General features: G+C 42.7%; 1 protein-coding gene across 6 annotated transcripts in view; it reads left to right on the forward strand.

The window, feature by feature from the left end:
• Window positions 1-21,199, forward strand: part of syt7a (synaptotagmin VIIa) — a 90,575-nt gene extending 69,376 nt beyond the window's left edge. Inside the window, exons 7-13 of one of the 6 annotated variants that reach the window (XR_012593579.1) lie at window positions 10,648-10,750; window positions 14,920-15,187; window positions 16,624-16,793; window positions 17,117-17,231; window positions 17,851-18,050; window positions 18,972-19,199; window positions 19,972-21,195. Coding sequence is in view for 5 of the 6 variants with exons in the window: in XM_074632760.1 (XP_074488861.1) it covers window positions 10,648-10,750; window positions 14,920-15,187; window positions 16,624-16,793; window positions 17,117-17,231; window positions 17,851-18,050; window positions 18,972-19,076 (961 nt within the window). In the remaining variant the exon portion in view is untranslated. Of the gene's footprint in view, window positions 1-10,647; window positions 10,751-14,919; window positions 15,188-16,623; window positions 16,794-17,116; window positions 17,232-17,850; window positions 18,051-18,971 lie in introns of all 6 variants that reach the window. The other 5 variants (XM_074632762.1, XM_074632760.1, XM_074632765.1 and 2 more) reach the window with 5 other exon arrangements.
• Window positions 21,200-23,208: the final 2,009 nt, after the last annotated feature.

The raw sequence follows: 23,208 nt of genomic DNA on the forward strand, positions 1-23,208 counted from the left end.
GCGTCTCTTGTGTCTTCAGTAATTGTCTTCTCTTAACTAATGAGCACCTTTATTTATCTTAAAAAGTTATCCTTTAGAGCTGCACTACGGCAACAACTAGTGAAAGATATTTGTCTTTTGGCTTGTCTGCCTCTTTTTAGTCTTACCCTGAAGCATCCTGTGGCCTTTTTCCCAGAGTCAACACAGCACCGCACGGAGTTACAAACAAGCATGAAAATATTCTTTCAGCACAATGTGACATCAAAAATATCTCCATTGTTCAGGATTAGTGTCAAACCCGTAGAGCTACAGAGGAGTACAATTTTCTGTGTAATTTGCTGTGCACATTACATCTGGCTTTCCCAGCTTCTGTGTTCACCTGGAAACCTCCTTAAATGGGTTGTGAAATCCACTAATGGACTAAAACAGCAAGCAGGAACCGCGGGCTGCTCAGTCCAGGTCGAGGCCAGCAGGACTCGATTTAACGGTGATTGAGTGCATTGTGGTATTTTCTAGATTAACCTGAGGTTCATTTAATTTCCTTCAGTCAAATCAGAATGACTGGCAGCGTGCAGTCTGTGAACAATAGAGAACTACATGTAGGAAGTAATAAAAAAAACTGATTTGAATATAATGAAAGCTTCAAACGCCCTTCCTCCAGCTCCTGTGTATCCCTCTCCTGAGCTGTAAACTAATTCTACTTGAGCCACTCATTGTTTTGTTTGTTTCATGATTGATTATAAATTCATATGTATAATAAATGATTTAGCCACACTGTAATTGGATGCTAAATATAGAGGCTCAAATAAACGTTAATAAGTCCTCGGTATATTAGAAATGCAAGGTATAAGCTGGCTGGGAGTATATCATTCCCCGTGGTGTTAGTGCTGACTTCACAGATGTCTGACCATGATTTAATCAATCATGCTCTTGGCATATTGCTCATTCTAACAGGGGCTCTCGAGCCGGAGACAAAGCTGCGCTTTCATTCGTCTCCCGCTTTCTCCACACCCCTGGTATAGCCACATCCCCACAGTCTGCGCATTTACATCAGACATGTCCTTCATGTGCCCATCACTCATCTCCATACCTGCATCACTCATGTTATACCCCATGGATTTATTCTGCTCAATGGATCATGACTGGCAAATTATTTTAGTCAAGCATAAAGCCCTTCAAGTTAATGTATTCATATTAACTTGAGAGGCTTTATGTTGATGGGACTCTCAAACGTAAACATCATCAATGCCAACATAAAAGGGAAATCTCTCCACTGTTGATGAATATCAAAGAGCTGCTCTGCACTAATGATATGTGGTGCCCTACATTAGTGGAACAACTAGTGGTGGAAAGCAACTAAGTTAAGTTACTCCACTACATTTATTCAACAGCTATAATTAATAGTTACTGAACAGATTCACATTTGACATAATAAGACATGTATTGACTTATAAAATATAATGCATAGCTAAAGATTAAACCAGTGGGTTCCAGCCTTTTTGGCTTTTAACTCCTCAAAAAAAAGCAGTGTTTAGTTGCGGCCTCTTGTCACGTTTCAGATGTTAATTAATTTGTATCAGTTCCACCTAAGAGACATTTCGCTACTAAACATCCACTCAATTCGACTGTTATCAGGCCATTAAATGTGCGTTATCAGCTGCTATAAGCACCATAGATGTGGGTCAATATGGTCCTGCTACACCTACTACGTTGTAATAGTGAAAACAAAACATAAAAGCAACACGTTCTAACACGTAAAACTGAATGAAATGTTACGTTTTGAACATAAACAAAAAGGCTTCTTTAGGTTTAGGCAACAAAAACACTTAGTTAAGTTTAGGGAAAAACATTGTGTTTTGGCTTAAAATACATTTCTAAAGTGAAAGTGAAACTTCCAACGCTTATGAACACAAAGACAGCTACAAGTTGTTGGTTTCACATGGGACGTGAACCCTGGTCTCGTGCAGCACCTGACTTCCGCTTTTGCTCCTGTCATAAATACTACGGTTGCTAGAGGTCGCTGTTGTGTTCTTTTATACTTTCTTTTGCTGATCTTCCATTTTAATAGATGATAAAACCCCGATGATAAAAATATTTGGCGTAGTAGGCCCCTATTGACCCATGTTTATGGTGCTCATAGCGACTGATAACGCCTATTTAATAGCCTGACAACAGTCCAATCGGCTGAAATATCACACATGGTTTCATTTAGATAGCTGTTCGAGGCCCAAAGACGTAAAATTATCAAATATTTAAAAAAAAAAAAAAAAAAAAGATTAGAGAATATATTTAAAAATATACAAATTTGTGTAGCAGAATTTATTTTTTTCTTCTTTCCATCTCAAAACGGTCAGATATATTGGTGACCCTATAGGTTGAGAACCACTGGACACTGGACAATGCACTAGCTAACAGTAAATAAAGTATTTAAAACTAGTCAGATCTCGAGCAGCTACCTACCACATTATCCAACAGTAAAATGTTGCTAACACATTGATGCATCCATATCCACAGTCTAATAATAAGTCATATTATAATAGATTTTTCTGCAGAATGATTACTTCTATTTGATATTTGTGTACTTCGACTTAAGTAGGAGTTTGAATGCAGGACTTTTACTTACAATGGAGTAGTTTTGCATTGTTTTATTGTTATTTTTTAATTTAGTAAAAGATCTGAGGGTTTCTTCCACCACTGGAAACAGTAATACTCGCGGTCTTGCACTACAGTTAGCAAAATAATCTTGTTAATGGGAACATGTATGTAGAGGCCTTTCATTTACCCTTCAGCCATGTGTTACACGCTTCACTGTTGCTTGGCCATAGTTGAAGGCGAGCCAAACAAACACACTGTTATCCCCACTGGCCATGAGAAAGTGTTATAGCGCGTGATCTTCATTACACTCTTTCACTGACCTTGTGTGTGTGATCGCTTGATGAACGTGATCTGCGTTGCCATTTGTTTATGAAGTGATGCGGAAGCTGACTGACACCAGAGTTGGTGGAAGTGATTGAGACTTTGAAACCAAGGTAACACATCTTCAGGGGAGAGAGAGGGACTGAAGGCTGCATGATAAAATAGCTAAGGTTGGATTACAAAGATTGTGTTTTGCTTAGATTCTGGGGCCACACATGCTGAGATGTTTGTATCCCCGGCATCTATAGGTTGTGGATCTTAGAAAGCTTAATTAGGATGTTGGAGTGGCTTGGTAATGCCTCATTGGTCTCCACTCATACAATGCTGTTGCGACTCAGTGAACCTAGTGTATACTGTAGGTTCTCCTCCAGTGTTGCTATAAAGAGATGCCACAATCCCCGAGAGCCTTGAATCTAGAGCTCTTTCTGAGCAGCCAGCGAACGGGCCAATGAGGATGGAGGTTCGGGACAGAGGAGGCGGGATATATCCTTGTGCCACATTAACATTCAATCCACTTGCCTGTGGTCTTTCAATTATTCATCCATGCATGTTACATAATTTTGTGTAAGCCAGTGGAGTTTTTTTTTTTCAGAATAGATCTTGCAGATATGGATAAATATAGATGTATACTCTGCCTCAAAGACGTGATGCACTCAGGGAGATTCTCTGAGTGTCAGTTAATTGCCAAGTGGGCTATACAATATTGCTTCATAATTTATGAGCTTATTATATCGCTTAACTTGACATGAAAGGCAAAGACAAACATAGCATATGACCTTTAACCTAAATCAATATACAGTTAATGTGTGTTTATTTAACGTCATGACTGCGTGTTTGTGCTCTAACCACATGAGTCTGAGTAGGAGGAGTTTAACTTGTAGTGTGGGGGAGGATGTGTGTTTAGGCTAATGTAATGGTAGGTCACTCTGAGGTCATGTATTCATGTGCACACAGGTGCAGTTTGAAGTTTAAGGTTGGGGATTCAGAAAAAAAAAATCTAGAGGTAATGTAATGTGTAGCTTCGTTTACACAAACATTAATAATCAGACACCAGCAGGTGCATGTTCATATCCCGAATAATATGCCCAATGAGTGATGTAATATTACGAGAATTATCGTAGAAACCGAACTCGCACAAACCGCAAAACCCAACAGTAAAGCAGAGATGGACCTCGCAGGCTCGTCGATAGACCTACAGTAGTGGTTTAGTGGTCGTTGATGAGGTGGGTGTACTGTAGGTAGATGGGTAGCAGGTTACTGAGGAGGAAGTGGGTATACTCTCTATTCCAATGGCTTTTTGGCTGATAGGTGGGTATACTTTAAACCGCCAGAAAAAGAGGTGGGATATACCCAGTATACCCTTCACTACACCACTGACCAAAAGTACTTGTAGCGTCTAATATGAATAATAATAATATATGTTAAAACACTACACCGTGTCCAAACTGAATGCAAAGTGAGTGAGTGTCAGCGACAGTTTGATTACATTGTTTCCTACTGGAATGTCTTAACAGGCCACGAGTGATGCAAATAATCAGACCACAAAAAGTTATCTGGTTGGTTTCTTATTCTTTTAATAAGAAGACGACTAGATCGATATTATTCATCTTTACAATAAATGATTAGTTCTGTTATTACAAAAAAATATAGAGATAATATTTAAATCTTATGTATTAATTGGCTACCGACACCAGGAGGTTCAGTGAGCCACCTGATCCAACGCAAACTGCTCCTGTGCAGGTGCAGAGTAACATTTCAAAGGTACAGTGTGTAAGCTCTGGTGGCATCTAGCGGTGAGGTTGCAGATTGCAACCAACTGAAACTTCTCCTTTATGCCAAGTGTGTAGGAGAATTACGGTGGCCCTATCTAGAGCCAGTGTTTGGTTTGTCCGTTCTGGGATAATATAGAAACATGACGGCCGGCTCCATGAAGAGGACCCTCTCCTTATGTAGATATAAACAACTCATTCTAAGGTAGCGAAAACGCAACAATTATCATTTTTGGTGATTATACACTAAAGAAAACATACTTATTAATTAGGGCTGTCAATCGATTAAAATAGTTAATGGTGATTAATCGCAAATTTGATCCGTCATATAATTTTTTATCAGTTCAAAATGTACCTTAAAGGGAGATTTGTCAAGTATTTAATACTCTTATCAACATGGGAGTGGGCAAATATGCTTTATTCAAATGTATGTATATATTTATGATTGGAAATTAATTAACAACACAAAACAATGACAAAAATTGTCCAGAAATCCTCACAGGTACTGCATTTAGTATAAAAATAAGCGTAAATCATAACATGGCAAACTCCAGCCCAACAGGCAACAACAGCTGTCAGTGTGTCAGTGTGCTGACTGGACTATGACTTGCCCCAAACTGCATGTGATTATCATAAAGTGGGCATGTCTGTAAAGGGGAGACTGGTGGGTACCCATAGAACCCATTTTCATTCACATATCTAGAGGTCAGAGGTCAAGGGACCCCTTTGAAAATGACCATGCCAGTTTTTCCTCGACATAATTTAGCGCAAGTTCGGAGCCTTATTTGGCCTCCTTCCTGACAAGCTAGTATGACATTGTTGGTACCAGTGGACACTAGTTTTATATGATGCCAGTATCTTCACTCTAGATCTGAACCCGCTACAACCTAAAAATCGCAAGTTGCGTTAATGCATTAAAGAAATTAAATTAAAAGGATTAAATGAATTTGACGCGTTACTATTGCGTTAACTTTATATTCCGTTTCTAACAATAGATCCCCCGAAATGTCAAACACTTCTTTTAAAGTGGTAATTTTGTGCCTTGTTTTCTTAGATAATAGGAAAAAAAACTGCTTCCAGATGATATCATCTGTTTGTACATAAACATGTAAATTGATTATGCTATGCTCTGCTAGTCTGCTCCTCCTGTGACAGAGGCTTTACGGGCCCCGGCTAATCAGCCGAACCTTCGGGGGCTCTGCTTAAGACCTTATCCCAGAGGCTTTGGCTCCCCGTGGCCACCATGCTCCTCTACACATCACAGGGGGAATGTTGAGATGCATTCAGTTACTTGCTAAGAGAGGGGGAAAGTAGATAGCACTAAGGCGGAAAAAAAGGAGTCACAAAGAGAGGAGGCGGAGGTTAGTGCATTCGTACATCCATCCATCCATATGTGAGGGGGAGATGAGGGAATATTCAGGGTGCAAATCCATCTTCCTTCCATGAGAGTAGTAGGAGGGAGTACTTATTGTACGCTGCACATCCATGCGTTATGCGGGGCCGAAGGCTGCACTCTAGCCAGCAGGTACACGCTGGTATAAATGCTCATCTCATACATACAGATAGAGGGATGGCGGTTGGCGGAGACGAGCTATTTGGAGCATTAACCCGGGACCCTCGTGTCCTGCCTCAGAACAGGTGGCACATCTGCAGCAGCATCCACCTCGGAGGCAATCTTTGAAATCTAATTGGGATTCTAAACATTTGGTCGACTCGTGTTTGGAGTTTTAATGGACTTTGGAAAAATGTTTTGATGATTTCATGTTGCTGAAATTCCCCAGAACGATAGGTTAGTTGTTTTAATTGAGCTCGGAGACATCATGAATGCTAAATTGCGGAGAGTATTGGGAGGCCATAAAGGGAGGTAGGGCTCGACTGTTTTAGATAGAGTAGCCACTAAGCTCATCTTTGGATTCAAAAGTAATCATGTTTGCAATGCTCGACTGTATCGTAGTCAAAAGGGCAATTGCCGGCCACCAAAGTTAAAAGCAGCACATCTGAAACACGGCTTCTAATAAAATGAAAATAGACATGAAACGGTGCTTATAAAGATCAACATTTGGCACCGGCTGAATTGTCTTGTGGTTTTTCTATTTCCATTTGAAGAAGCAGATACACAGAAGGCAGCATTTAGCACCTCCCTTGTTGCTTCTCCCTGAAATGGGATTTCAGTATAAACGATGCTATTTCAGACTCATTTCCAGTTCCAACATGCAGGAAGTAATTAGTTAACAGTGAAAGCATCCATATTTATACGTCGCAGCAGAATTGTTGGTCGTAGCTTGAGAAGTGAAGCAGCAGGAATGACTCCAGCGTGAATGTACATGTGTTTCATGTGGATGATGAGTTATGTAAGCAGCGCCATGCTTCACTGCTGTGGTTTTGAGTGTGTATGATCCTGGGAAGTGTACTGTGGCCCCCTGAAGAAGAATGATAGATCTAGTGGGCGGCTATGAAATTGAGCATAGACATTGAAAATACATCACTTCATGGTCTCAGGCGAGCGTGTTTGTTTGAGTGTGACATGTTTGCAGAGGGGTGGGGAAGGAAAAAAAAAAAAAAAAAAGAGGGGCTGGGTGGGGCTTTCTTTCTCGCGTCTCTCTCCAGCCTAGAAGTGGAGTGTCAATCCCCCCCTCCCCCTCTCTGCGAGCTGCTGGCCCTCGGTCAGGTAACAAAAACAGGATAGTATCACAGGACGGTGAAACCCAAAGTGGCCCCCGCCTGCCTCCATATGTCTGTTCATGTGTGTGTGTCTGCGAGGTTCTCACCCGTACCTGTCATATATCCTATACCTTATCTTCTTTGTTCTCACTGTGTTTGCCTGTTTGCTGCACCCCTCTAAACACGCCCTTTTCCCCTGCGCCCACAACCCCTTGCCACACGCACCCCAAACCCCCAAATGTATGGTCTGTGTTTCTAGAGCCGTTGCTATGCCAACAGCCCACTTTCTGTGCCTTAGCTTGTGGGAGAATCTGATCTGAGTCCACTCTGCCTCCCACTGGATACTGTAGACAACTGCAGGCTTTAGAGCGTCAATTTCCATATCAACCCCCCAAGGGGGTCGGACAGAAAAAGCATTGGCACCAGGATGTAGCAGTTGTAGTGTTACCATCTGCCGCAATTAATATAGCTTTTTTTTTAGAAATTAAATAAAACCACTTTCAATTCATGTATGATCTGGAGGAAGTGTCTTGTTCTGTGCAACAAATCCGCAGCTCCAGCCGTTTTGTTTAAACAGCCTGAAGGCAGCGCTGGAGCAGAGGTCCTCCTCAGGTGTTGCAGAGCAGGGCTGGTAGAAAGGCCATTCCCACAGCTGCACTAGCTCTTACCTGAGAATGCACTGAACCCCTGAATGAAGCATGAAGCAGAATGAATAATTGAACACGTTCACTCCCCCATCGATAGTTGGGAGGTGGAGGAGGAGGGAGGTGCCTTGCTTCACTTCAAACCCGAAGTCTCTCTCTGTGCTTTAGAGCTCCTTTGAGCCGATCCTCAGATCTTGGTTTAGTGTTTTACCCAGCCCTTTTCCTCGCCTCTCCAGCTCGTTGCCTGCAGTTAAGAGTCTGCGCATAAGATAAACAGACCCCTGAAAATGCAATTACCTCCCTTGGCAACTAATCCAACTAACACCAATTGATGAATATTCCCATCCCTTCTCGAAACGGTTAACATCCCTCCTCCCCCCCACCCCCACCCGTCTCGCTCTGGTTCCTTTGCTGGTTGAAGTGATTGTCTGTTTGCCTGTCTTGTTTGCTTGCTTTTTCTGTCTGTCTATTTGTCAGTATAGTTTCCCCCCCGGTTCTGTCCTTGTCTTCAGCAAAAATGTACACATTATTGCATTCAACATCATCCCAATTTGCAGTTCAGAGCGCTCAACGCAACAAAAAAAGTACATTCTCTCAGTGAAAAGCTCGACAGAGATTGCTGGCCAGACAGACAGACTTTCTATGCGCTCCTTGTTTCCTGCCAGTCCAAGGCATTGCCTTCACTCTCTGAGTGACAACTACTTGCATATATTATATATGCACATGTAGCCAATGCCAGTTTGTGCTTTGGCCCCTGTGTCCCCAGTCCACTACTTTTAGAGTGTTGCTTAATGGTTGGGAAATCAGGTTAGATGTAAAGTCAACTTCTATAATTTGTAGTTCATTTCTACCAACGCCCTCTTTTGTGACACTCTAAATGTGCATTTCCTATGTTCTTACTATTCGTCCCTTTTTGTGTTTTCAATGACATTATACTTTTGTATGGTATATCTACGCCTTATTTCTCTTTCATACTATATCCCATCTATCGTTTATTTTGAGCTCTCCACGTAAAGAACGACGGTTCTTGCTCTCCTTTGATCAATTGTATTTATTGTCTTTTTCTTTTCTTCTCTGTGCTCTTTCTCTCCCTTTAGCATGTCCGTCCTTTTGTCTCTTGTTAGAGATATTCTGTGTGCATAGCTCTTTATTTTTGTCTCTTATTCTTTGATACTTATCAGACTGACCAAACTAAGCCTCTCTTGTGTTTCCAGGCTTTCCCTCCTTCATTCCCTATCTTTTCTTGCAGCTGTTTTTCTCTCTAATGTGCTGGTGTTTGTAACAATCTCACTCTCTGTTTTGGTTTTTGGTTTTCGTAACCTCACTGTTCATGCTATTAATACTTTCTATCTCTTCTAATACAGATAAATAATTTTCAGCTTTCTTTTCTATTTCTTACATACCTTGTTGAACCTTCTATCTTATCTACAGTCTTTATGATTTCTGTCCAGTGTGTGTGTGTGTGTGTGTGTGTGTGTGTGTGTGTGTGTGTGTGTGTGTGTGTGTGCGTCCGCTACTTCAGCATCCTCTCTGCTCATTTGTTTTCTCTTTCTCTGTGTGTCTGTTCTTGTTTTTCTTCTCTATTTACTGTTTGTTTATTGCCTAACAGTGTTTCAGTGTTCAGCCTCTCCATGTGCCTTGACCAGTCATCTATGGAGTGCTGTGTGTCCAATGTGTCACATTACATTGGCCAGGACTTTCACATTTGGCTCTTTCTTCTTCTATCTATCTATCGATCTATCTTTTTTTCATTCTTTCTTTAATCTCATAATATTTATTCTCTTTTAATTTCTCTTCTTCTGCTGATTTTCTTTTGTGTGATTCTTCTTGTTTTCTTGATGTATGAACATAGAGGTTTTTCTCCCAGAATGTTTGTCCCACTTTAACGTCATGTTGTCAACGATCCTCGTGTGAGGCAACGCAACTTAACATCTGTTAACATTTGCACCTAAGTACCAGCTGTGCCATGGGAGATCTCTGTTCTCTCTTTTATGTTTTTATTAATACTTTGTGTTGTTGATGCATATCCTTAATATAACTGAGAGATTTAAACACACACAAAACTGTTCAACATCTGTCCTGTTAAACGTCTGGTCCTCTACATGTCTGTCTATTGTATATATAGTGACGTCATGTTGCTATACATGTCATTATACATGTGTGTCTTGTTAACGTCTGTAGAGGGAATAAGGGTTGATCATGAACTCTATGGAGATAATGAATTGGTTTCATTTTAAATTTAGCGGTTCTGTTTTGTGTTCTGTCTGAAAATGTGTTTTTTTTTGTTGGTGGAGGTAACTTTCTTGTTAGAGATATGGATGTTTGCCACACTGGACATATGCATAGTCATCCCAGATTCCAAGTTTCATCAAACACAACTCACCGCATCAAATGTCCTCAGTTCTAGCGCCCGCCCTTAATCTGTGCAATCTTTGGCAGATTTGATTTGGCTTCGCTCATGATAGCTCGAGAAAGCTCAATCCACTTTGAAGTGACATCTATCCAAGGCAAACTTGGACTCAATTGGTCGTTTCAGATAGGCGGGTTTTCAAGTGCCAAACAGGTGGAGGTTGGACTCCCCGTGTGCTCAGACATTCTCTCTTTCTGCAGACGAGTTAGCTTCTCAGCACGTGTCCTCGCCGCTTTCCCTCCGGATCAACCTGTGTTTCTGCCTACAGGGGCAACAAGCCAGCTAACAGCCCTAAGGGCCAACCCCCTGATGCTGATGGCCACTCCTCCGTAACTGACCTGGCCAACTCGCTCACTGGAGACATGGTAATGGTAAGCGCCTCTATCCCACCACAGATTCAGCCAACTTATGCTGAGGATATGGTGGGTGTCAACATATCCCATTAAAGGGATAGTTTGGGTGTTTTGAAGTGGGGTTGTATGAGGTACCTTTCCATAGTCAGTGCATTACCTACAGTAGATGACGGTCGGCACGCCCCCCAGCATCAAGAAAAAGACAGGAGCACCAGCCCCGGAGCTAAGCAATACAGTGTAATGGATGGGAACAACAGAAAAACGTGTTTTAGCCACCTAAAAGAAAGACTCAAAAAAAGGTATATCTGTTTAAGTGTGTGCTATATTTAGAATATTTTCTGACAGCGAACTGAACTGAAAGTGAAACTTATCTATACTGTTTTGTCATCAGAGCCTGCTGGCTTTGGAGAGAGTATAGATAAGTTCCACTTTCAGTTCATTTCCCTGTCGGAAAGGAGAAGGAAAGGGCTGTCTGACGGCAAGATAAAGCGGTGGAAATATTCTAAATATAGTCTACACCTAAACGGATATTGATTTTTTTAGGTGGCTAAAATACGTTTTGCTGCCGGCCCCGTCCACAGCAGCACATTGCATCGCTCCAGTGCCGATGCTCCTGTCTGCTTCTCCTAACTGGGGGTGCACCGACCGTCATCTACTGTAAGTAATGCATCTACTATGGATAAGTACCCCATACGACCCCACTTCAAAATACCCAAACTATCCCTTTAAAGCCAAAAACTAAACATTATGATAGCCTGTCCTACCCTGTCTGTGACATCAAGCCACAAGCATGTTGATTCCTACTGAACACGTGAACATTTAAAAAGTTATTTCCTAAAACAGCTGGGCAATATAGATCTTAGCAAGTGTGAGTCAAATTGGAGTAAATAGCGATTTTGTTTGGGACTATTTTTAGCTGAGGATGAATATGCGCCACTTGTATGTGGGATTGACTCAAAATAAATGAAAGTGCACATGTTTATTCTAGTGAAGGAACATGTCACCCAGTGCAACGATGTGGCTCATTTATGTGTATTGATAGAAGTGGGCAACCTCTGGTTCTGAAAAGTGAAGTCAATGCAGAAGAGCCTTAAACTTTCATTCTCCCTTATAGCCAACAGGAGGCGACTCCTCTGGTTGCAAAAAGAAGTCTGATTGTATAGAACGGTGAGAAAATGACCCTACTTCTCACCTAATTTATTACCTCAGTAAACATTGTAAACATGAGTTTATGGTCTCAATCACTAGTTTCAAGTCTTCTTCAACACAGCATGACGTTCATTTAGTAAATTATGATCCCATTTAGAGTCAAATAGACCATAAAGCAGGGTATGCTTTAAGGCTTAGCCACCTTGTGATTGACAGGTCACTACCAAAGCGTTGGTCTGGTCTGGGAGTTGTCCGTGTTTTCATCTTAGAACGTTAACCCTTTCACAGTAGATTTTCAGTTCATGAAAGTTAATTATTTTGGCCAGCTAAAAATGTCTTATTCAGCGCTCAGTTGTACTTAGCTCCACCCTCTCGTGTCACTTCTGGTTGCAAAAAAACAAAATCGCGACGGTCAAAAACCTGAATTCAAGGCTTCAAAACGATAGTTCACAAACCAATGGGTGATGCCACAGTGACAACGTCTACTTCTTATATACAGTCTATGAGTGATAGTTTTTTTTTTAACATAACAATGGCGCTCTATGGTATAGAGGAATAAGCTATGTGAGGCTTTAGCTACACAGACAACCGTTAGCAGGATCAATTCATTGTTAGTTTTTGGCTTTTCATTGGATTTCTAGACAGTATGAAATATATAGAATTTCGCCAGACTTATTCATGAAGGGACATCTTAAAAGGGCTCTCCAGCAATTTAATATTGCACTTCCAAAAAAATGGCGGACTCACAAGAGACAGATTAAAATGAAGAAAAGGCCAATATGTTCTGATTTTCAGTCCTGAGTATGTTTCAAGTTCTAAAAACACTACATCCTACGTCCTAAATGCTTGTGTATTTAAATTCCATGCCAACCACAGATGACTTTATACAGCTGTTTTCACTGGCTGAGTACTCCTTGTGAGTAAACTGACCTTGACATGGCAATTCCAGTTTGAAAAACTTGACTAGCCTGCCCAACCCCATCCAACATCTTTGGTGATGAATCAGGACGCTAACTGTGAGCCAGGCCTTCTCAGCCAGAATCAGTGCCCGGCATCATGAATGCTCTTGTGGCTGAATGGAAGCAAATCCCTCCGATCAGTTTCCAAATTAATTTGGAAAGCCTGAAACCAGAAGAGTGGAGGAATTATATTGATGCCCATGGTGTTGGAATGAAATAATAAGTGATCACATATGTGTGTAATATGTGCAACCCTGTCTCCTACAAAATACAAAATTGTGTTCCCATACAACTAAACTGCATGTTTCTGTACGTTTCGAGGGAAATGTATTATTTCTCGGATAACGGTTGCAGTTTTAAACACGTGGTTAATATTGTAATTTGAAACAAAGCTAAACAAAAAAAGGCAACAACATTACTTAGTTGGGTTTATGCAACAAAACTATTGGGTTAGGTTTAGTAAAAAAAACATCATGCTTTGGCTTAAAATGACTGTTTCACACAGGACACGAACAGCAGTCTCCTGGAGGAAAGTCCTGTGATTGGTTATCCCATCCACCCGACAGTAGTGGACTTTTTTTACTTGTTATACTCGTTATCATACCACATCATGTCTTGAAGGTAACCCCCAAGTTGTGAAACTATCGCATGATCGTTATAGTTAGGCATTAGCCCCGAATGGTTAAGGTTAGGATAATGGATGTATAAAAAGAACTGGATACAGCGATGTAGGGGAGCATTACTATGAGAGTTACTCAGTGGCGCATGAAGCCAAAATGGCTCTACTGCCGAGTGATTAAGTATCGCTCCATATACTACGTCACCTGCTCTGCACGTCGCTCGTTGTACTACGTCACTTGCTGCGGCTGTTCATGGATTTACAAGATACGTCAAAGACAAACGTAATCCGCATCAAAATACATTTCCTTCAAAACGTAATTGAGAATGCAGTTTAGTTGTATGGGAACGTAATTTTAGGAGACAGGGCTGAATATGTGGCTGTCCACATACTACTGACAATGTACTACACAAGGCATCGCTTAGTCAGCAGGTAGTACTCGTGTTGCAGAGTCATCCTCCATGCGAGAGGTTGATTTAAAGCTGCACGTGGTAATAAGAGAGCCGTAATAGGAAAAGAACACACAGGCAGCTCCTACCGCGGCAATCAAGCGAGACAAGCCATTCAAGGTGACTCACACTGTTTGATAAATTAGGCTTGGAATATTTCACACTTGGTCTGCCTGTCACTTCTAAAACCCATATTGACAAAATCTGAGTGAGTGAGTCTTTTCCACTTTGAAACTCTGAAGGTCCGACCTGAAGCAGTGAAATCAACAATTTCAGGTAATTCTCCAAGAGAGAGTTTGCTTGCAAGGGCTTTTTCAAAGTATCAGTGGAGGCACTTGCACAAAGTAGTCTTATGAAACTGCTGGTTGTCTCGTCTCCCTCTAAGTCCTCAAACACCTCATTCAAATCAGTGCTATTGTTGCAGAGAGAGAGAAAGAAATGAAAGACGGAGCCAGAAGGTGGAGCCACAGGGAGAAAAGAAGTGACCACAAAGCCTAGCCACTAGTGCCGAATGCCAACCTTGAGCTGGGCTTTGGTTCTCTCCGTGCCCCTCATGCAAGGCTCTCTCTCTCTGTCTCTCTCCTACTCTTTCTGTTTGCCTCTCGCTCTCTCTCTGTCCGCCGCCTTCTATCAGATAGTGGCCTTTTAGTGCACAGCAGTGATAAAGCAGTCAGAGTGGCTGTGAGGGAGAATGGGTGGTCTAAAGCTCCGCTATCTTCAATCTGAGCACCTCCTGCCTCTTAAGAACATTAGAAAGGAAATTAAACTCTCTCAGTCTTCTTAATGTCAGACCAATCTCTGCCTTTGAGCAGCTGCTTGAGTACGCCGTGATAGAAATGCAGCTCTGAAATCTCCTCCCCTCACAGCTTCTCTCTGTCACGGTCTGTGTGCACGTGCTTGTGTCAGAGAAAGTGTGCGCCCTTGGACTGAACTTTTCATGTGAGTGGCTGCTGCTGCTGCTGTTGCATTTATATTTATTTGACTGACTTTTTGTGCCCCTTTCCCCCGCAGCTGTCTCCAGGTTCGGAGGATGATGACGGTGAAGGGCCCATCAGTGAGAAGCTGGGCCGGATCCAGTTCAGCATAGGCTACAGCTTCCAAAACACGACCCTCACCGTCAAAGTTCTCAGGGGCCAGGAGCTCCCGGCCAAGGACTTCTCCGGTACCTCCGATCCCTTCGTCAAAATCTACCTGCTGCCCGACAAAAAGCACAGGCTGGAGACGAAGATCAAGAGGAAGAACCTCAACCCCCACTGGAACGAAACCTTCCTGTTTGAGGGTCTGTGTTGTTTCCACTCAGCTACTTATCAAAGAGCTGTTGCAAATGTTATTGTTGTTAATACATATTTGAAAACTTGGTTTCAAATCCTACGCATATCCTTGCAACATTAAATATTCATGACTAAATAAGCAACACTTCAGATGAAAGTACAATATATATATTTAGTCATTATTTATTAACAGTTGAACACTGAAAAACTCTCATGTAAAATAACCAAACTGTTCAAACTTTGGCAGATCATTTTGTGTTCATAACATTAGTTTCACACATTACTCATCATAAGAGGCTGATTGATAAAGGGCCCATTTTCTCAGTCAGCTTTGCCGGCTTGAGGCGAATGTTTGCCATTGTTAGGGCTTGGCATAGCTGTAAATCCTGTTTAAAGCAAGGAACTGCTTCGCTTAGCAACAGCTGAAGCTCACTAATTTACATGCTGTATCTTGTTAAGATAGCATTTGTACAAAAACTGAAGTGTAAAAATGTAGGGCTAGGCTAGCTGTTGCCCCCCCGCTTACAGTCATGTTAAGCTCAGCTAACCTTGGTTATACTTTGGAGTTATATTTAACAGACAAACATTAGGGGCTCAGTCTTATAGCAAACGTTCAGAATTTAGGCAAAATTTTGGCAAGGGAAAACTGGTGTGGCGATGTTCAAAGGGGTCCCTTGACCTCTGACCTCAAGATATCAGGCTTCAGGCTCCCAGCCTTCAGATGATGTACACCACTTCTATGTGACATCTACTGTTGACCTGCTATCTCACCCTAAAAGACCCACTGTACCCCCCCTTAAAAAGACAAAAACGGGTCTATGTGGGTCTCTTAGGGTTAAGAATAGACTCAAGTGTTGCTGAAATGCATTCACAAACCTAAGTCTGTACCATTGTTCCATTAAGTGTTCATGGCAATGACAAAGAGTCAACACAGAAAGAGCATTGTGGGAGTTGTGTGAAGATTCACAAACAGGGTGTGAAATTACAACAGCAATTATTTTTTTGCATTTATTAAACCTCCAACTCAAAAAACTACAGACAGGTTTTGTTAAAAGAAGTAATATTCTTGAGTGCTGCAGATGTTAAGTAGCAGCCACGCCGAGAGTAGTGAAGTGTCTCACCTCTGTATGATCTGAAAGTTGTTTCATTATGACCATTGTGCTTGGATGACAGCACAACGGTAAAACAGCACAACATAATGTTCAAAAGGCTCCAAAATTAGAACAATAGCCAGCGCTCTTGAAAAATGAATGAGATAGTTCTTTGTGACTGGAGTATAATGATCCCTCTCAGTCATCTGAGAGAGCGCTGGCTCGTCCTGCAGTTTTTGAAATGCACTTTGGCCTTTGCCAAATTCATGCCTGTAAGCAGGGTGCACATTACAACGCCCTCTCTGTACTGTCAAGAAGGTGTTTTTCACTCTCTGTAACTTTCTCTGTTTTAGGCTTCCCTTACGAGAAGGTGAGAGAGCGCACTCTATACCTCCAGGTGTTGGACTACGACCGCTTCAGCAGGAACGACCCCATTGGAGAGGTGTCAATCCCCCTCAACAAGGTGGAACTGGGCCAGATAAAGACCTTCTGGAAGGAGCTCAAGCCCTGCAGTGATGGCAGTGTAAGAGCGGGAAAAAGAGATGATGACGAATCCAGTGTTTTCACTCAGATGTCGTAATTACAGTTTTATTAAAAGTGCGATGCCATTTGTTGAGTGCTCTCTGCATGTGAGCTTGATTGACGTAATTTCAGGGTGAGCAACAGGCTCGGCTCTGCCAGCCTGGTCACTGGACCATCTGTGTTTGGCACAAGGGGGTTAGAGCGGTGATGTAAGATTACACAACGAGCTAGTGAGTAATCTGGAGTTTGATTTTCCCTGATGAAATGTGATATTAGACATGGCTGATTCATACGCCTTTGTGTGTATGTGTGTGTGTTCCTCAGGGGAGACGAGGAGACCTGCTGCTGTCTCTCTGCTATAATCCCAGTGCCAACACCATCACTGTGAACATCATCAAAGCGCGCAATCTCAAAGCCATGGATATCGGGGGCACCTCAGGTATGTTTGTTTAGTCTTTTCTCTTCCTAACCCTCGTCCACACGTCTGAAGCCCTTCTCGTGACATTGGAAGCTCCATCTCCGTGTTCAAACATTTGCTGACCCGTCCGTGCAGAAGACGGTAGCCGTCCGGCTCCTAAGCCGGGTTAGCGGCGGCAGCACGGTGACATTACATCAAGCATCGCTCCCTTTCCTGCTCTCGCTTTCTCCTTCTGCATATCTATGAGGATCTTCAGCCTTCCAGCCAAATCTGTGTCAGCTCAGTCTGGTGCTCGTTTTTAAAGTATCAAGTCTCTCTGTGAATCGCTTTCTGTGGCATATTTTTGTGAAATTACTGCAGTAGTAGGAGTGTCTGTTAGTATCACAGAATATGATAATGCTCCAGAACTGGTAGTACAAATCCCAGGCCCTATTTCCATAAATACTTCCTCATTTGTATGTTTCCTATCTCAGGGGACAAGTTGACCTTGAGCTCTAACTAGGTATCTGCTTCCCTGCTGCCTTCCCTGACTTTAACAATTAGGAGGGTAATTGCAAACCTGACTCTAAAACTCACCTTCCGTGGGCATCTTCATCCTCGCTCTCATGTAAACTGCTGTTTTCCACGTTCCACGTCGCAGATCCATACGTGAAGGTGTGGCTGATGCAAAAGGACAAGCGCGTAGAGAAGAAGAAGACGGTGACGATGAAGCGCTGTCTGAACCCCATCTTCAACGAGTCATTCCCCTTCGACGTGCCCGCCCATGTGCTGAGGGAGACCACCATCATCATCACCGTCATGGACAAGGACAGGCTCAGCCGCAACGACGTTATCGGCAAGGTAACGCTTCGCAGTGTTGTGTGTCGTTGCCTTTGGTTGCAACATATGAGCACCTTCAGCTCCTGGTTACATAAATGTGACAGAAAAATGTTGGTCTTGGTCCCTGTGACCATGGCAACCACAGTAAGGAAAACAATACAGTAATTAATTACTGAATTGTACATTTTTCACAAGCAGTGGACGAACAAATCAATGAGGAGAAACGGTCCAGGAGCAACATTAGCTCCAAAGTTTGATTATCTGGTCAGCAGTCACAACATTTCCTAATTAGCAAAACTGTATTAATGTTGTCATGGTGCTATTTCCATTTCCTCTATTTGAAAGCAATAGTTTGACATTTTAGGAAATAAATGTTTTCACTTTCTAGCAAAGAGTTAGATGAAAAGATTGCTACTACTCTCATGTCTGGTAATTAAATATAAGGCTACAGCCAGCAGACGGTTAGCTTAGCTTAGCACAAAGTCTGAAAGCAGGGGAAACGGTTAGCCAGGCTCTGGTCTGGCTCTAGCAGTTGCCAGGCAACCAGCGGAGACTCCAGGGAGTTACATCCAAGAAATAGGCTTCATTGATTAACGTCTCAACAGCAAAATATGTTTTAAAATCCATAAGTGATGCAGACTGTGAGAGAAGTGAGACCGCTCTTCTTCCTTCATTTCATTACTTCTCAACTCATCGCTGCTCTCCGGCAGCGCCGTTGCTCCCTCTCGCGTACCAGATGCCAAATATCGCACTGACATCGTGGCTCTTTCTAAAAAAGGTGCTGTCATGTCTGAATAAAGTGCGAACATTAACGTAATGGCCATTACTTTAACAGAGAGATGAAGCCAGAAATGTTACGTACTCCAGATCTGAAAAGGGTTATAGATTATTTTACAAGTCTACATTATCATGCCTTCTCTTCCTCTTCCTCCCCTCTCTCAGATCTACCTATCGTGGAAGAGTGGACCAGGGGAGGTGAAGCATTGGAAAGACATGCTCGCTCGGCCGCGTACTAACGTCGCCCAGTGGCACGCTCTCAAGGCCTGATCGCACCGCCCAGCTCCCTCCGTGGCCCCTTCCCGTCTCCTACTCCCCCCTTCCCTCCTTCCCTCCCTCCCTCCTCCCGTCCTTATGCACAAGACTGACTTGCTGCCAGGCTGCGAAACACGGGTACAATTAGCCATCTGCTCTCTTAAACCTTTAAACTCTTATTTATTTTTTTTTCAAGATCTCTATTCCTCTCCGACTCTTCTCACTTCTTCTGTTCCCTCCCCTTCATACGGCCGTGTCTTAGTTTTCAGTGTCTCGCCACTTTGCCGATGGTCCCCCTGTTTCTGACTGTCTGTATGTCTGTCTGTCCTTATGCACTTTGCCTGTGGAGGTCCGATGTTCAGTTTCTTTGTCGACCCCTTTGGTTCTGAACTGCACTGCAGCCCCCCCCGACCCATTTAAGGTGCCAGTCCCGTGGGATCACAGAGAATCTTAACGATCTAGTCTCATATAATCCTATTGTATGACTATTCCAGGTACACAATACTATACAGTATGTACAATATGTACATATATATATATATATATATGAATATATTAGAAAGATAGATTGGCAGAACTCCCCCTATACACATGACTAATATACGGTGTGTTTTCCATAGCCTGTCTGCTGTTTCACATCTCTCCTGTCTCTTCATTTGTCGCCTTGTCATCTGTTTCAAGTGTACAATATCCTCTCCCCATTTCAGTCCACCCTCCTTTTACTCAAAAGTGGTTTAATGTTCAGCTGAAGTTGTGGAAAGCAATCAATACTCGGTTTGTGATGAAACCAGCTGAACTCTAGATGAAATTGTTGATACCGCTGTCTCTTTTCTCCCTCCTCTTTTTTCCTCTCTTATCTCTTTTTTCCCCCTTATTGTTCCCTCTTTCTCTTCCTCTGGCACAATATTAGTGTAACCAACCCTTTCTGGACCCCCAACCCTGCCCCCCACCCTTGTCGTCTGTGTGCTGTGGGTGCTGTGCTGTAGCTCCAACAAAAATAGAGATTAAAAAGAAAATAACTTTCCGAAGCTGGGAAAGCGGGAACACAATAAACTTGTGAAATGGATCGCTCCTGATTTTTCCAGACAAAAAGCCCTGACATGGAGAGAGAAAAAAGAAGATGAAAAAAAAAAAAAAAAATCCCCCTGTGATACGATGATGTCATTTTTCACAGCATCACCAACTGAGGAAACCAATTTAAAACTTTCCAATTTTAAGACGAAAACAGAAGCAAAAAGTTTGCGCTGTTTGTGCACATGCATCCGGTCGCGTGTGCACTCTTCTGTCTGTTTATTGATGCTATGAATCCTTTGTGCTGCCCTGTGCCGTTGTCTTGTGCCGATAGGGGGTCGATCTCCTCCGACTGTATGGTTAACGTGTGCCTGTTGTTGTATGTGTGAGTGTGTGTGTTCACGGGAGCAACACAATTCAGGCTCGGCAGAAATCTTCTTCTCTTTTCTCTTTCTCATCTTGCGCTCTTGTTGCTCTTCTTACTGCCATCGTTTCCCCCGTCCTCCTTTACTGCCCTGCCTTCCTGAACGAGGGCACAGGGAAGTTCTATCTGCACTTTTTTGAAAATGTAATAACAATAATAATGATGACAGTTTTGATGATGATTATAGTACTGGTGAAAATTAAGGGAGGAGTATCTGAGAGGGTGAGCAGCAGTTGGGGAGAGGAGACGTCCGCTCTGTGATTTCAGGGCTTGGAGATGAAGTGGAGGACACAGAGGAGCGATGAAGGGCTCTCATCCTCCTCTTTTTGTTCCTCTTTTTTCCCCTTCGTGTACAAGTGCGTGTGTGTTTGTATATCAGCTAGCAGACTCCCGGTGGCAGGCTGCTAGTGTCTGAAATGTCAGGCGAGGATGGAGAGATCAGGATCATGGAGGCCGGCCAACACAACAGTGCTATTACACAATGTGTTGACCAACAGCGGCTGTGGTCAGAGCTCTAACCAAGAGTCTGGATCACAGGTGCAGTTTCCGTTGGTTCAGGGGGCTCGCTGAATCCCCTGGTGGCTCGCTGAATCCCCTGGTGGCTCGCTGAACCCCCTGGTGGCCGTAGCCAAAAATGCATGTAGGGATTTAAATATTATCTATATTTTTATAACAACACAGAACTAATAATATATATAAAGATAAAAATATATAAAGATATGCACTTTATGTTAAGTCATTCGCTCAAGATCAGACTGGAGATGTAAGCATTTAAAAGATGGGTGACACTTGCTATCTTTCTAGGTTTGTAGCCTACTCTTAAACAGAAAAAGCATATTTTATATTGTGATATTTACTGGAACAGACATACAGTATAGCCAACAGCAAGTAGGAAACTTTCAGATGATCTCCCTCCAGCCAGCTGCCTCCTTATTTAGGTTTTTGTTGTGAAATGAGGAGGTAACATATAGATAACTCCTCATTGCAACCTTCGCAAATCTGCCGTTCCTCATCCGTTGCAATGCTTTCAGCGCCGGCGACAGGAATAAATAGAAACGCAGTGTCTGACAAAAGTTCAACTCCAAACGTCGCACTGCGCAGTGCTGCGTCGCATCTGAAAATGCACCTGCTGGTGCCTGATTATTAATTTTTGTGTAAACGAAGCCTCTGTTGTAGGCGACACATTACATTCCCTCTAGATTTTTTATTTTTGTGAACCCCCAACCTTTAAGTTCACACTGCTCCTATGGTCTGGATGCTCCTGCATGAGCCCACGATGCTGAACAATCAGTGCATATCTGGAAACAGCGGGACAGATTTGGTTTAACGCTGAAAGTAAACAAGATAACTCTCTTGAGTTGTTGTTGTTGTTCCCAGAAACTATGAACGACTGTGTATCACAGACGGTGGGTGTGATATTAGATGATGGTCCGATCTGCCGCTGTGAGATACTGTAGAAGCAGATTAGACATTATCTCTTCCCTGAGTGCTTGAGAGCACCACAGAGTGTACTGGTAGCTGCCCTGCTTGTCAGGCCCATTCAGCTCAGCTCGATATTCCTGTAACGTAAATAAAACAGTCACAAAGCAGCAACGTGAACACTGTCGGCCATTAAGAGCTGCTCACACAGACGTCTACTCTTCCTCTACTGTAACAGTCTGTCTGTCTGTTTTCACATTTATAAAGTCCTGTGAAGCATAATCCTGTCAGCTATTCAGGATTTGTTTTTTTAACTGGTGCGGCTTAGTTTTTATGTCTAAATGAGCACCTTTCAAACATGTCTCATGTTTGACTGAATTAGCAAGCAAATATAATCAGTTGTTAGTGTTTTAGTCAAAGCATCACTGCTCCTGTTAATGTAGTTCCTCCTAACTCTGGCCCCATTCAAATACAGAGGGCCCTGCGGTGGATTTTATTTCCTCTTATCGTGCAATAATTTGATAGTATCTTATGGTTTTGTGCTTGTTTTGATTTATGATAATGATAACTTGATCACCACCAGAAAGATTATGTAATTGTAGTCTAATCTACATCAGGTTAGTCCTGGTCTAGTGTCTCCATAAGCCGGTCTGGGCAGCTCACTGGGTGCCGTGAATGTGTTCTGGGCAGAGTGTTTCGCGTGAGACTCGGTGCTGGCTGCTGTGATGCACTGATCCGGTCCAGCACCCTTCAGAACAATTGGCCAGCCGTGGAAAAGGGCCCACTGTTTTGACAGCCACTGCCTGCAGTGTCACAGCACATTACACTCCCATTAGGTGGTCAGAAAGGAGCAATATCTGCTTTCTTGGTCCTCGGGGACTCGCTTATTTGCAGAGGTAATACTTGCTAAGACAAAAACAAAAACTATAATGGAGCGCGCTCATTAGTACGCATGAAGATGATGGACGGGGATAAAAGGCTTGTCAGTCAAAACGAGGAGAATGATCAGTGGGCGATCGCTGCGTGAAGGCTGTGTGAAAACCAGACGTGGTTTGAATGTGCAGGTGTGCAGGTGATGAGTCAACACAATACCTCTGCCGTTTCCTTTCACCAAGATTACATGCAGCTCAAGGAGTGATAAATTGCTATGCTGCGAGGGTTTACAAAGCTCAGTCGTCAGTGACCCTGTAAACTGGAGGATATGGATTTATTTTTAGTAACACGAGGCACAGCGCGAAGTCGCTGATCCTCGAAGGGAGGCTGGAGGGCTGCAGGCTTTTAAAACTACTTTTG

The sequence above is a fragment of the Sebastes fasciatus genome, chromosome 4 (genome assembly GCF_043250625.1).
Source record: "Sebastes fasciatus isolate fSebFas1 chromosome 4, fSebFas1.pri, whole genome shotgun sequence".
In the NCBI taxonomy this organism is placed as follows: domain Eukaryota; kingdom Metazoa; phylum Chordata; class Actinopteri; order Perciformes; family Sebastidae; genus Sebastes; species Sebastes fasciatus.